The sequence below is a fragment of the Sprattus sprattus genome (genome assembly GCF_963457725.1).
Source record: "Sprattus sprattus genome assembly, chromosome: 16".
Classification (NCBI taxonomy): Eukaryota; Metazoa; Chordata; class Actinopteri; order Clupeiformes; family Clupeidae; genus Sprattus; species Sprattus sprattus.
In genome coordinates, this window is record NC_137914.1 from 18971441 (window position 1) to 18986140 (window position 14700).

Consider the following 14700-nt stretch of genomic DNA (forward strand, 5'->3'; position numbering starts at 1 on the left):
CTGATGGCTGGGTATATAGACAGGAATGGAGTCAGGGAAAGCTGTCCAACCTGTCTGACTTTTTCTTTGTAAAAATGTACCTCTTAAACTCTCACAAAACAAGTATAAGAATTCAGCACATCTGCTGGTTAAGCACTGTTCTGGATGTTACTGTCACAAACTAACTAGTTTCACGCCACATAATGCCATCAACGTTCACGGAGGATCAATGCATTGCTAGTAAAGGTTTCATAACGGTACAGGAGTAAGTTTAATAAGTTCAATACTCATGGAAGTTCAACGGGTAGCGGATGCAGCATTATTTTATCTTTTTGCTCTGAAATTCAGCCTTGGCACTGAATGCTTCCTTGTAACTATACGACTTCGCCGATCTGACAGTTGCAGACAACTCTTTTTCTCGCTCGTGTCAAAGAGAGGCAAATCACACAATAGCCCCTCTTGAGGGATCTACACCCGGAATTTCCCCTGCCTCTGCCTGTGTCATTGTTCAATGGAAGGCGGCGAGGCTCTGAATCCATCATCAGCCATTGAGCTCCTCCGCCTCCTGTGTCAGTCGTGGCCTGTGACACAGGATGCCAAGGGCCAGGACTACCGGTGCACAATACAGTCCAGCAGATGGGGCCTTGATGGAATCATATCCTGACATTTCCACAGACAATTCCAGACTTTCTTTGAGATGACCGTTCTCCAACCTTTTGTCCATATACCGCAGTAAAAAAATAATAATTTTAAGATAAGGCAGGTGTTCTGAGGGAATGCTCAGAGACTAGGAATTTTTCACCAGTGTTTAGTTTTCTTTTTCTACAAGCCTCTGTTCAATTTTTCAGTATTGGTTGGTGATGAGATAAAATATTTAGACCTGTCTGGAACTTCATCAGGTTGGCCCTGCCCTTTTCAGTAGCTGTGCAGGAAGCAACAGCAGGCAGAGCAAGTCTTCCCCACTTGGGGTCCTGCACATTCCTCTATAATAAATCTAACCCAACCTCTCATTTCTACCTTCTTTATCCTTCCAAGACGTTTTGCATTAATGAGATTGAGGAGGGGAACCGTGTGTGTGTGTGTGTGTGTGTGTGTGTGTGTGTGTGTGTGTGTGTGTGTGTGTGTCTGTGAAGGACCTTGGCTGGCTAATCAGTCAGTTCCAGCTAGGTGTGCTGCATAGAGTGCAAGTCCAGAGATACAACTTGAATTCAAATCGCCAGCCACTAATGAAATGATCATTATTATGGGAAAAGCAAAGTGATTCCCTCTGGAAGGGCTGTGTGTGCGTGTGTGTGTGTGTGTGTGTGTGTGTGTGTGTGTGTGTGTGTGTGTCAGAATAAGGAAGAGAATCTCTTTCCTCTTCGTCACTCTTTCCTTACCATTAAGGGTGGAGTGTCTGCATGCGGGTGCAGATAGCACGGAGACGGATGGTTGCGGGTAATGAAACTGTAATTTCTTATGCGAGGAGCCAGAGGATTATCTCTGAAAGTGTTTATTAAAGACTCCAAGCAATAATTCGTGCCTTCCCCAGTGTCACTCTTCTTGCCATTAAGTATTGTGTATGCATGTTTGAGATATATCTCAATATAGACTGTCAGATAAATCATTCTTTCAGAGGACCTAGATGGTATTGATTGCTTGCGACTGAGTTTGTGCTGGTCCTGGCTGTCTGCTGTGGTATATCTCTCTCTCTTTCTCTCTCTTTCTTTCCTTGTCTCTTCCCATTTCTGTGTGTGTGTGTGTGTGTGTGTGTGTGTGTGTGTGTGTGTGTGTGTGTGTGTGTGTGTGTGTGTGTGTGTGTGTGTGTGTGTGTGTGTGTGTGCAAGTATGTTGTGAATGCTACATCAGGCACTTTTCTCGTCTCAATCTGATAATCAAGTAATTTGATTTTGGATAGACAATAGGATAGCCGGTTTCAAAAGATATTGGTTAAATGTATTTCATTTTTCCTTCACCACAACAATGACAAGACAAATTACACACTCGTGAGTAGGGAGCGAGAGCTCTTTTTATTTAACATTAAAATGCTTTTGTGGGTTTGTGTATCTCTACCTCCCTCCCACCCACCCCTCTCTCAATCTCTCTCTCTCTCTCTCTCTCTCTCTCTCTCTCACACTCACTCTCATGTATCCCGTTCCTCTCTAATTCTGCAAAGAGAGGTCACCACAAAACTCTATTTCACCACCGAGTGCGCGACGGATGTCCCCGTTGTCATTTCATCAATAGAAGAAATTTAGTATTATCAAGTTAAAATTCCGGGGTCCGTTTCTTAGATAGAGTTGACACAAGCGCGATCGCTAAAGGAATCGGATTGCTAGGGCAACTACCGTCAAACTGTGTGGCTTTAAGTGGGATTCTCCGGTACTGTGCGGTAGGAGGGGTTGTGGTGACGCTCGCTGGCGCTTTGGTGCTGAGCTGAACAGCGATTTCACCTGCAGTTTAGAGCAAGCGGAGTCAGGACGGTCTTCTACAACCGACGAGCCTACTACCGCAAACAGGCGAAAGAAGGACCATCCTAGCGCAGGCACCAGGGAAATTATACCATTGTCTTAAGAATTCAGGCCGAATCACAGTACTTCAAGCAGCCTCCGCTCGCTTGCAAGGATGAAAACAGGCTTCGTTATCTTACAAATGGGAATTATCCTACTCGGCACATCTTGGGTAAGATTTCACATTTTTAAACAACGTGCAAGTGTCGCCTGGGTATTCTGCGAACTAATTTTTAAGTAGTGGTCAGACTGCGACTGCGGTTGTTGGTTTGATGGTTCACTTGTTGTAGATTCTTTTCGTGGCGGACTTTTAAGTGGATCTTTTTTACCATTTATTAAATTGTAATTATTCTATCAAGGGTGTATTTTTCATTATTCACCCAAGACAGTATGACTTCTTATCCATACTCGTCTTAACACAATCCTGGTGAAAATACGCTTTCTTTCCAAAAACTACATTATGTGGCATTTAGGAGAGAAAGCTTGCTGAAACGATGTCTTAGCAGTTCAGTCTCAATTTTCGATAGAATTAACACGAACTAAAATAATTATAGCGCTGAAAATATGAAACGGGTCCCTGAACGTTTACGAAAGCCTTATCAACCCCGGTAGCCTATAGCCCACACAGAACCGCAGTCGTTAAACGCCGCGGAGACCCTACGCTACAATTCTTCCGCATGGGTAGGTATTTGTAAGAGGCTGCACTAGAAAATAAAGTTGACTTTTGGGAATTGTATGAACAGGTTGGACACATTGTCGATGGGGTTATCACAAAGCGTAATATCAGGCGCACTTTGGATGAGCTAGCTGATGCTGCCTTGAGAAAAATGATCCGGGCTACCCGCGAGACATGGATCATGCTATAGGCGCTTATCAACTCATAGTGAATACATTTGTATTTTTAGGTCCTTAGTTCTTATCATATAGGCAGAGCTGTTTAATTATTTTATTTTGCATTTTTAAAATGAGGTATGCATAGTTAATTCACTTGCAAACAAAGTGAGACATTCTGTACTTCGTATAAAAATATAAGGGAGCTATGAGGTGTACAGAAAAGCTCATGGTTTTACCTGGTTCGGCATGGGTTTGAAATTCGGCATTAGGAATTAGTCGAGTGGATCCTGCTCTGTTGACTAAATATCTTGAATATTCATCATACCCTCTCGTGGTGTGTTGAGTGTTGGCTAAGAAGGGATGGTTCATCGAGTCGAGTGCAACTCCAAACTAATCTGGGAACAGCCATTTATCTCAACTCGCACTTTTTTTTATACCAGGAGTGGACGTTGGCTCGCTCCACTATTACCTCTGTACAACAGCGGCGTTAGTCTAATTTGTGGCGTGTATTGGCTGCTGCACTCAGACACAGTATATTCTTCTAAACGTGTCTATAGGACAAACAGGGCATGTGTAGATTCAAAAAATAAAGAAAAAAAACATTGGCAGAGCACTTACAGTACAGCCGTAATATGTTACAAGGAAACCTGTAGTGGAACCTGTTTGTTTGTGTGTGTGTGTGTGTGTGTGTGTGTGTGTGTGTGTGTGTGTGAGCGCGCGCGCGCGTGCAGAGAGACAGAGACAGATGTGTTTTGGTTCCTCGGGGTGTGTGTCTCTCTTCTCTGTTTTTACATGTGCATTTTATCTACTTTTTCCTACTTTGTTTATCTTTATATTACATTTGGTTTGCCATGCCATGTATCTTCGATGTACACACAAAAGAGCCCTTGGCTTTTGTGAAGTACCAACCACACCTTCCCTTAAACACAGCAGCTCTGCCACTCACACTTGTTTCCCCCCCCAATCCTTCTGCGCCCTTCAGAGGTAAAGCTGTGCTTTTGTCATGAATCCATGCTTCTTCAGAGCGGACAGACACACTTCAAACCACTGAGGCATTGAGACACTGTACTGGATGGTTTTCAGTTTTTACATTTAGAATGCATTCATTTATTTACTGAGCAGTAACCTTTAAAAGCAAACGTTTGAGTTCTTTACAAAGCATCATTTGAGAAGGATGCCACTGAGTATCATATTAATTTCCAGTAACCCTATGAAACCTTTTTCCTCTAAGATGACATATACTATGTATAATTTTTTTCAGGTTTTGTTTTAAGTATTTCATTTTTTCAGGGCCATGGATATAGAAATCAATAAGAATATAAAAATCGTTTTTTTTCTCATAGGTGACTAATGGAGATCTACCACTGAAAGCACCGTGCCGGCCTGGATTTTCTCAAAGTTTTTATACCCTGCTCGTTTCAAGGGATGTACTGCAAGGCCAGAGCATTCTCAAAGGTAAGGCTCGCATTTCCTTTAATGATCTGAGCTTTCCTCCCACCGTCTCGCAGCGGCACGGTCAAAGGCACACGTCAGAGGCCCCTCTGAAAGGGACATGTGCATAATTGGCAGTCGGCTTTTTCAATCTTCCATTGTGCCGCGCAGTCCGTCTCTCTTTCAGAGGCCAATGTGAACCCCTGAACCCCTGCACAGTGAAGAATTGGAGAGGTGTTTAGTCGGGAGCAACGCAGTGCACGCAGACTGTGTGTGTGTATATGATATATGTGTGTATTGTGTGTTTGTGTGTGTGTGTGTGTGTGTGTAGGGTAGGAAGTACATAGGGGTTGATAAAAGGTTTCTTTTATTTTCATTTTTTTTTTATAGCAATGCTCGTTAGCATTTTGCCAATAGAAACAAATGCTCTCTCTCTCCCTCTCTCTTTCTCTCTTTCATACACACTCAGACACACACACACACACACACACACACACACACACACACACACACACATGCACACACCCGTACCCATGGTTTTGAGAAATAGGTCTATTAAGAAGTGATTCTCACCTCCACCCACCTGCAGACAGCAGATAGGCAGATCTCAGCTGTAGATGGTTTCCAGGGAGGGGGGTGGCATGAGGGAGAGCAGGCCCAGGTGCTTGGCTCAGAACTATGATCACTGTTTGGCGATATTCACACATTTATGGTACACATCAACAAAAACATCCTCTGCTCAGCAATACATGTTACCAAGAGCCATCCAAAGCTTTCCATATGCACAACTACTTTTGGTGGGATTTTGATTTGATTTCTAACAGTGCTTAGCCCCGTGTCCAAGGTTCAGGGGCTGTACAGTGTGAACATTCATCTTACCTCTGCCTTGTTGTTGTCAGTGTAGGGAGAGATCTGTGAGAAAAGAGGCCTGACTGGGTTAATCTGCTCTGTGACCTCTCTCACGGGCACATGGTGTCCTTTCGTCCTCTTGTGTCGCTCGCTTTGACTCCTTGAGATTGCTGGGCTCTTATCCTGTTACAGGCCTCTGTAAGAGTGGTTGTGGAGAGCACCGGTAGGAAATGTGTCCTCTGTAGCTTGGTAATGGCATTAATACCTTTATCATTGTTATCATTATGAGCATCATCCTCACCAGCACCATTGTCCTCCTCATCATCATGACTACTATCGTCATCATCATCAATATCATCATCATCATCGCCACCATTTTTGGTCTCTTGTTTTATACCATTGGATTTAGATGCCAAAGTAATTATTCAGCAAACCAACTTTGGCTAGCCGATAGCGGAGGAAGTCTCATTGACACGCAGGTGCTAATCTGCCTCTGCTCCTGCCAATACAGGCTAACTGGCATCCTGCATTGATTTCCATGCTCCCCCTTCAGCAGAAAAGAGTTGCTATTGGTTCACAGCTTACCTTCAGGGTGACCACTGTTACAATTACAGTAGCTGGCACAGCCTGGTGTCACTGAGCAGCTTTTTCTTTGGGTTGAATTCCTCAGGTATGTTGGTGCATGAACTTTCGTTTTCCAAATAGGCTTAATTGCCAATGTTTGGACCGCATGCCAAGAGCACAAACATCAATATGGGCCTTTAATTAAATTCTAAATTCTGATTCATCACTGTTTATTGTGCAGCTCCTTTCAGAAATCTCATAGTAACAGAAGTATCGTGTTACCCATCTCTCCGAATGGGGGAATTAATCTGTTTTGGAATTGGTGACTGTGTGTGTATGAGTGTGTGTCTGTGTGTGTGTGTGTGTGTGTGTGTGTGTGTGTGTGTGTGTGTGTGTGTGTGTGTGTGTGTTTGTTTGTGTTTGCAATTGTTTGTGTGCATGTGAAAGGGGGTGTCGTGTAACTGTCTGTGTCTCGGAGGCCATGCATGATTTTGTATGTGCTAATAAATGAGTGTGTACATGCCTCATGTTGGTGTGTGTGTGTGTGTGTGTGTGTGTGTGTGTGTATGTGTGTGTGTGTGTGTGTGTGTGTGTGTTGCATAAACTGTGTGTTGGAGGGTGTTTACTATGGGTGACTGTGGGTTGCTGCCAGATACAGATGGAGAGTCATGATCTGTAAAGGAAAGGGGATGGAGAGAGTAGGAGAAAGAGAGAGAGAGCGAGAGAGACCGAGATAAAGAGAGAGACAGAGAGAGGGCCCTGTCTGTGCTCATTAGCTGCCTGGGGCTTGGCAGAGAGAGGAGAGGAGACGTGAGAAAGAGGTAGGCTTGTTGTCATGAGTCGATACAGTAAGCCGGAGTCAGTGCAGTAGTGGAGTCCCAAGCCCAGCAGGGGGTGTCAATACAATCACAAGCCGGCACAATGAAAAAGCACTTTGTCTGTGTCTGGGTGCCTCCACAGTGACTGCTGCAGTGCCCCTCCACACAACACCTTTTGTATATCACTTGCATGGAGGAGAGGTCTGAGTTCTTAAGTTACCTCAGTAAGAAAAAGTAAGAAAAAAAAGAGGTTGAAGGCCATGTGAAAGCAGTCAGGGCTGAAAACAAATCTGCCTTTGTGATCTTCACAAAACAGTGGTGTAAAAGAAACCAGACTTCCAGCCTCCCCTCCCCACCCACTCACCCAACCCCACATGCCCTCATTTGTAAAATCAACAGAAACATAAGCCTTTTCGTACCTACAAAAATCCATTAGGGCAGCATTGCGGCTGCCCCACTTCTTACTTATCTGACATTTATGGCCTGTAGGTTTCCTCCCTGTCGTGTTATGGTGCTCAAGCCCTGCCACTGTCACAGGCCACTCTCATCTCTGGTGGGGCCCCTCGCAGGATCACAGAGACAGCAGTGGCAGCGGCCCTATCTGTGGGCCTGGTCACGCAGCTGCGCCGCCAGGCCCAGGCCAACACAGCAGAGTGATTTATGCAGCCCAGCACATGGTGATTTATCGTTTGTAAAGAGAAGTCGCGGAGGGGAAGGCAGGAAGCTCCTCAGGAAAGACTTTAATAATAACGTTGTTTAACCTAGAACCGTCATCTGGGGCAGAAGAAGGGGTGGGGAGGGAGGGGGTTGGCGGGAGAATGGGGATGTGCTGGAAAAAAAAAGTAATGGGTCAGACAGAACTGGGGCCCTGGACGCGCGAGGGCTGAGGAGCATGTAACATTGGGACAGTGACGCCGCCGAGGAGGCTAAGCAGGGTGGACATAAATTGGGGCATCGGGAAAGGGGGTGAAGGTGTGTGCGCCTTTGCGAGTGTGTGTGTGTGCGTGTTGGGGGTGGACTAGGGGTCGCGGTTGACTGAAGACGCCTGGAAGTCCCAGCGAAGAGGTTGAAGACCTTCCACCGGCTCCTGTGTGTGGCTTTAATTACCCACGTCTTCAGATGACAGCTTCGTCTTTTCACTTTTCAACCTTCCTACCTTTTTTCTCCCGCCATCCCATCACAGTGCCGCACTAAGTGCTCTCCAAAACGGACGCACACATGGTTCGCATTAGGAGTTATTCTAACATGCCCATCTCAGAAAAGCCACAGGAAGGTCTCATGAGATATGACCCCAAGTTCTACAGTACGTATGACAACAATCTTCATCAGTTAAAGCCATGTTGGGTTTGCAGTAATGGACTTCATAAACATGACCGCATGTAGAGATAGCGCCGGAAAATAAACACTGCTCTGCGCCTGAGTAAACCAAGTTCACTCTGCCCGTGCACTCTATATGCAATCTATACCAGAATCAAGTCAAAGTCGAGGGAGCATATGATGACTGGAAAAATGCCGGCCGTCTGTTTATGTCCTTTTAAAGTGATAAGCAGCGCATGGGTTCATCTCAGGGGAACGTTTATCCGCTGCATTTCACCTCTGCCAAGTTGTGTCATTGCATTTGTTTACATCGCTCTCTGTCTGTCAGTTGTATGTGTGTATGTGCACACATGAATGGGTGTGTGGGTGGGTGTTTGTGTGAGAGAGGCTGTTGGCTTTGGTGTGTGTGTGTGTGTTAGGAAGGATCCAGCCTGACCCAGATAGGATTTCTTGTCCCCTGGGGCACTTCACCCTACACTAGGGATAGCGGAACCATGTGTGGATGTGTGTATCTCTGTGTATGTGTGTTTCTCCCTGTGTGTGTGTGTGTGTGTGTGTGTTTGTGTGTGAGGGTGTGTGTGTGTGTGTGTGGGTGTGTGTGTGTGTTTGTGTGTGTGTGTGTGTGTGTGTGTGTGTGTGTGTGTGTGTGTGTGTGTGTGTGTGTGTATGTGTGTGACAGACGAACTAAGACATGGTCATGGGGATAGAGTGTAAACACAAACCTCCAGGAGTGTCTCAGCCCCTCAGCGAGTGACTCAGCGTTTGGGCAGCAGGCCGGGCCTGGGCCCGTGAGGATGAGCCACTCCCCTCCCCTCCCCTCCTGGGGCCGATAGGGCTGCTCCCCGCTTGCACCCGGCCGTGCTTCTTCCACGCGGCTCTCCCCCGTGAGGCCTCGGCGCTTCTTGACCCCAATCCCAAAGCACTTCCTCCAGGCTGCCAGCCCTGGCAAAGTCCTTCCTCTATCCCCCCCGGGGGTTGAGTTTTGTTTTTGGAATAAGACAGAGTGAGTGCTCCTTGGAGTTACAGTATTGAAGGGATGTGGTAGACAGGACATAGACAGGGACAGAGAGCAGTGTGTGTTCACGGCTAAGTGTGTGTGTGTGTGTGTCTGTTTTGAGTTTGTTTGCATGTGCGGGACTGCATTGAATGGTTTCAGGCCACAGAGAGTGTGTAAACAAGGACACCTCTTCAGTCTGTGGTTCTCTGTGTTGTTCTCTACGCTACAATATCCATTCAACCAACACACAGTGAGTTAAGTTCAATAAGTTCAATGTCATTTTAACCTATGGACAACATCACTCCCAGGCCAGAGTATCTGATTGAATACGAAATTGAAGGGATCGGATAGGCCATACCCGCCGAAATTGAAGGGATCGGAGAGGCCTTACCCGCCTCTTTTACCCGCCTCCAGAGTTTTGGGCTGGTGGCCAGGCGTTTGGTTTGGGGAGTCAAGCAGCTAGCTTGTGCTGGGAGCCAGAGCAGACACCCCCAGAGAAGGAGAGGGAGAACCCATTGCTCCAGCTTTCCTGATCATTCAAAAGGATTTGAACCACATCAGACAAAAACTAGATGAGGACTCTCTGTCCATCTCTCTTTCTATCTCCCTCTGTCTCTCCCCCTTATTTATCAGTTCTGTAGGCATTTGTGGAATCTCTGCCTGCGACACGTGCCACAGTAACATGTGTGGCAGACACACTCCGAGCAAAGGGCTGTGATCCAGTAAGCCACTAGCAGCTGAAAGCACCCAGTGTTTCCAAACATTTGAGCTTGTAGACCAAGCGAAGAGCTCGGCATGTATAAACACTGACTAACGGCTAATCAAACTAAAAACCTTAACGTTGGCAAGCTCAGTATGCAGCTGTCTCTTAATTAATATGATTGGGCCTTTATGTCGGGAAGTTCTGAACAATTTGACTAATGGCCCTTCAGTGATTTTTTTTTTTGTCTCGGGTGTGTGTGTGTTTTGCTTTGAAATCCAACCGCTTGTTCTTTCTCTACTCTCTCTCTCTCTCTCTCTCTCTCTCTCTCTCTCGATGTAATGTCAGAGCTGATAGCGGAACAATGTCGACTCAGTCTACATTTTCAGATGTCGAAAGCAAGTATGTGATATTCTTTCGTTTTTGACAACATTGCTGTCTGAGTTTTTATAGTTTATACTTCAGCAATCTCTCTCTCTCTCTCTCTCAAACAGAATAAATTGGGTTTGATGTCTAGTTTGGATCTTTCCTTTTGTGCCAGAGAGGTGAGAGGTTGGCGGTGTAGGCCTCAGGGATTACTCGTGGAGGCCAAGCAGTGCGGGCACCTCCATTTCAGACGTCCTATTTCAGTCTCCCCTTCCCTTTGCTTTCTTGCATTTTTCTCTCCATCATCATGTCTACCTTTTCAGTCTGTTATTTCTTCTTCTAAGTCCCCCCCGCCCCACCCTCCTTCTTCTGTCTAAACCTTGTGCATGGCTACTTACCATTGCAGCGTGTTGAGTAATTCTCTCCCTGGGATATTTTCCTTTCCATATTTCTCAACGTATTCTCAACATAAAGTCTTAAGATCTTCCAGGTTGATCTGCCCCTCTTTTAGGAGGAAAAGACACCAGAGAAACGTGTCTTTTATTAGACGTATGAACATCCATCAAACACGCCTGACACATCAGACCTGACCCGTTGCACGCTGAATGGTTCAAAAGGTAACCCTACCTTAGGGAGCCATGTTGAAATGCCTGTCAAATGAAGACACTTTTACAACCCTGGTAAAACCATTTTCAAATGGTTTAAAAAAAAATAGCTACAATGATGGTTATAGAGTTTCCAGAGAAACGGGATCCCACGCGTCCTTAAAAGACATAGCAGACATGGTCAGTCCTTCTAGTTAGGGGGGATGGGGGGGGTCTGAGAGGCTGGGTCCATCATGTTTTATGGAGAAGGACGAGAGGCCATGTCGGCACCTGCAGGAGATCATCAGCCATGGCTCTGCAGGGACTCCGAGTGACTGCTGCCGCAGTCTAGTCATTAGATAGGCATACTGGAGAGAGAGGAAGGAGCAGGAAGGGGAGAGAAGTATTAAGAGAGAAAGAGGGACATGACGAAGGACGCTGGCAGGGGGGAGAGAGAGACAGGAAAACTGTGAGAGAAACAGGGAGGGAGAGAGAGAGTGAGCGAAAGATAGAAATAAAGGACTGAAGCAGTAGGGAGCGAGAGAGGAAGAACATGTGTCTTCGTGTATGAGAGAGAGTGGAAGAGAGAGGTTAACGGGAGTGAGTGAGAAAGAGATTGGGAAAAGAGAGGGAGAGAGAAAGAAAGAAAGAAAGAAAAGAGGTAAGCAGGTGGAAGCCATTATTCTTTAATGAGATTTTGGACATCTTTTCCTGTGGCCTCTGGAGAGATCAGGGGTGGTGGTGAGGCAGTGGAGCGGCAGGAGTGTGTGTGTTGGGGGGGGGAGAGCTCTCCTGCAGATTGAGTTACTCTGCAGTGTTTGTGAACTCTGTGTCCTTGTCGTCTGCTCGGTGCATTAAAGAGCCACCCCGCCTGGGAGAGATGGCGGGGGGGGGGGGCTGTCCAGGCGGGAGTCCTGGGGTACTGGGGTTACAGGCCCACCTGAAAATGTCAAACTTTTCCTCTGAGCTAATCTGTGTGGAATGGACTCATTTTTAATGTTACACCTGGTCTTGTCCATCTGCGTTTAAGATACCGCTGTGCCCCCCTCCACCTCACACACTCAGACACACCTTGCGTGGTCAGGAAAGGCTGTGGAGAAAGATAGGAGGATGGCGCCTGCCCTCTCTTAAGGTGCATCTAGCCTGGGATATGTGATCCGGAGGTGCATCACCCTCTCCTGGCTGTTATTACATTCTGTAAACCTGGGATGGGGATTACCGTGGCAGGATTGTGATAAGCTCAAGCACCATTTTTTTCCTGGCTAGAGATTCACCCTGAGACTGTCCCTCAGAAAAGCTTAGCCTGTTGTAGGCCTCGGTGGGTGGACACATGCCGCCCACCCAATGACATGCTTACAGGACTTACTCGCTCACCTGATCTGCCAAGGTGCAACAGAGGACAGTCTGAGACCTGGGCCATGTTCTCACACTAAAAAGAAGTGTTAGTGCTTTGTTCCCCAATTATGTGAACATTTGCCATGCTAGTCAAGGACAGTGAGTGTACATGCTACATCTTCCCGGCTCTCTCCCGTTTTGCCTTTGCACTAGCCACTTGCTCCACTTGCTCCATTTCTCTTTTTCTTTGCTTTCCCTCTGTTTTTTTTCTCTCTCTCTCCCTCGTGTCTGTTGCCTCCTCAGAGTGATTTCAAATTCAACCTTGAAAGAGAGATTATGAGGTCATAAAGAGCGGCGTTTTCAGGCAGTTTGAGTGGATCAAACAGCCATAAACTGACAGCTGCTAACTCCATTGCTCATCAATTTTTGAAATGAACTGAGACAAACATTGGTTGAGTGACAATAAAAATGAAATCTACTTTTTTATTTAGTGGATTAAAAATGCATCCATGGTATGCCTTTTAGTGTCAGCCACCCATTCACGTGGATGCTCATCCTGTGCTAATGCATTCGTTTGTATTGTGTTGCTTCTGACACCAGAGACCCTCTGACTTTGCCCAGAAAGAGAAACTTCCTTTTTGATCTTGGGCCTGTGGGGCTCTACTGCAAAAAAACACAAAGCTGTTGACTTGCTAATGTGAGATGCTACACCCTGCCTTCAGAAAGAATATGAAATCTGGTTGGTTATTTAATTAATTGTTCTATAGAAATCGTGGATAACATCTATTAATATAACAGCGTGGCAGTCTTTATTCGCAGTGTCACCAAAGCTGTCTCATAAGCCAATAGGTAGGGTAGGCTAGCAACCACTAGCCTATGTTACATCTAGTAACCCAAAGACCCCTAATCTCTTACCCACTTTTGTCAGTAACCAAATCAATTACGGCTGGCCACACTCATTCAATCCACCATGAAGGCCACGCTTGACCTTTGCCATCTGCTGTTGTGCTTGTGGTTTTCCACGGACACACTTCAGATTTGATCCTCGATATATCAGTGCTCTAAACCATGTGAGGTCTTGGCAGGAGGCCAGAGAGAGCGCCCGCCCGCCCGCCCGCCCTCCCTGCCTCTCTCCTCTCTCCTGCTCCCACCTCTCAGGCTGCCTCATAACAACCCCACGGTTGCCTGTGCAACATTTTAATTACCATGGAATTGATTAAGTCGGAAATGAAATGAGTACGAAATGAGCGGAGGGAAGTGATGATTCAGCCTCAAACTTGGGCAAGTGTATTTAAAAAAAAAAATTGTAAGCCTTAGAAGATGAAGAGAGACAGGGAGTGGGAGGCAGAAAGAGTATGTGAGAGAGAGAAGGAGTGAAGGAGAGAGAGCAGGAGAGAGAGAGAGATATCGGGCATCTGTAGGATATGGAAGATCGTCCTGTTTTTAGACAGTCATTGGGGGAAAAAATTAAACATATTTTATATTTCTTTTACCCTTCTAATCTGAAAGTAGAGATTAGAAAAAAACCAAAGAGAGAAAAAGAACCAGTCGCTTGATGAGGACTGCTTCTCAGTGTCTGACTTGCTTTAAACGGTGTAATGATATGAAAGGGGCTTGACCTCGGCCTCCCTCATTTGGTCACCTCCTTCTCATTTAACTGGAGCTACGAGAAAGATCATTATTGTTAATTAAAGAGACTTTTTGCATTGGGTGTTTTTTTTTTAATCAGCTATCAGAAGCTCTGTGATCTCCAGAGGAAGCCAGCAAGGCCAATCCGAGGGCATTAGGGCCTCATATGCTATTCTCTTTGCCTGCTCGCTCCTGCTCTTTGTTAACAGAGGGGATAGAAATCCAGAGAGGAGGAGGGCGTGCAAAAAAAAAAAAGGATTCCTCAGAAGACAAAGTTCTTAACCTAATTACATATTGTACCCAGAACTCCCTATGCATGTTCTTCCCATTAAATTCTTAACTTCAGAGGGGAAGTGGTCGTGATGTGCATGAGGGAGAGAGATGGAGGGAGAGGTTCAAATAAGGCACTCCAGCAAGCAATGGCAAACTCATGAAAATACATTCTCTCTGGCGTTTCCATAGTGGAACAGACCAAAAATAGAACTTTTACAATAGGGAGTCTCAACTGAAATTATTCTTTACTTTGTGGCGAAAAGCTAAAATTCACAATGTGTATAGACCAGTAGATTGCTAAAAGGCTTTAAGTTTTTATGCGTTTGATAAATTGATTATTGTTTCCTGCTAGGTTGATTCAATGCTATTTGTCTTAAACTTAGTCCTGTGAAGTAATTGCCGGGAACATTTTGTACTTCATTCAGTTATATCTCAAAGCAGTAGTGAAAAAAGCTGAGAAACAATGGAACTTGAAACAATGAAACATAAAGGAGTCTCTTCACTGCGGGGTTTGCAAAATTAATTTCTTTCTTCC

General features: G+C 45.7%; 1 protein-coding gene across 1 annotated transcript in view; it reads left to right on the plus strand.

Moving 5' to 3' along the window:
- Nucleotides 1-2583: 2583 nt before the first annotated feature.
- LOC308377008 (cadherin-4-like) overlaps nucleotides 2584-14700 on the plus strand; it is a gene marked incomplete at its 5' end in the record, with an annotated part of 304531 nt that continues 292414 nt past the window's right edge. The window contains 2 exons of the mRNA XM_080853540.1: nucleotides 2584-2640; nucleotides 4646-4757. Coding sequence (XP_080709666.1) covers nucleotides 2584-2640; nucleotides 4646-4757 — 169 coding nt within the window. The remainder of the gene's footprint in view (nucleotides 2641-4645; nucleotides 4758-14700) is intronic.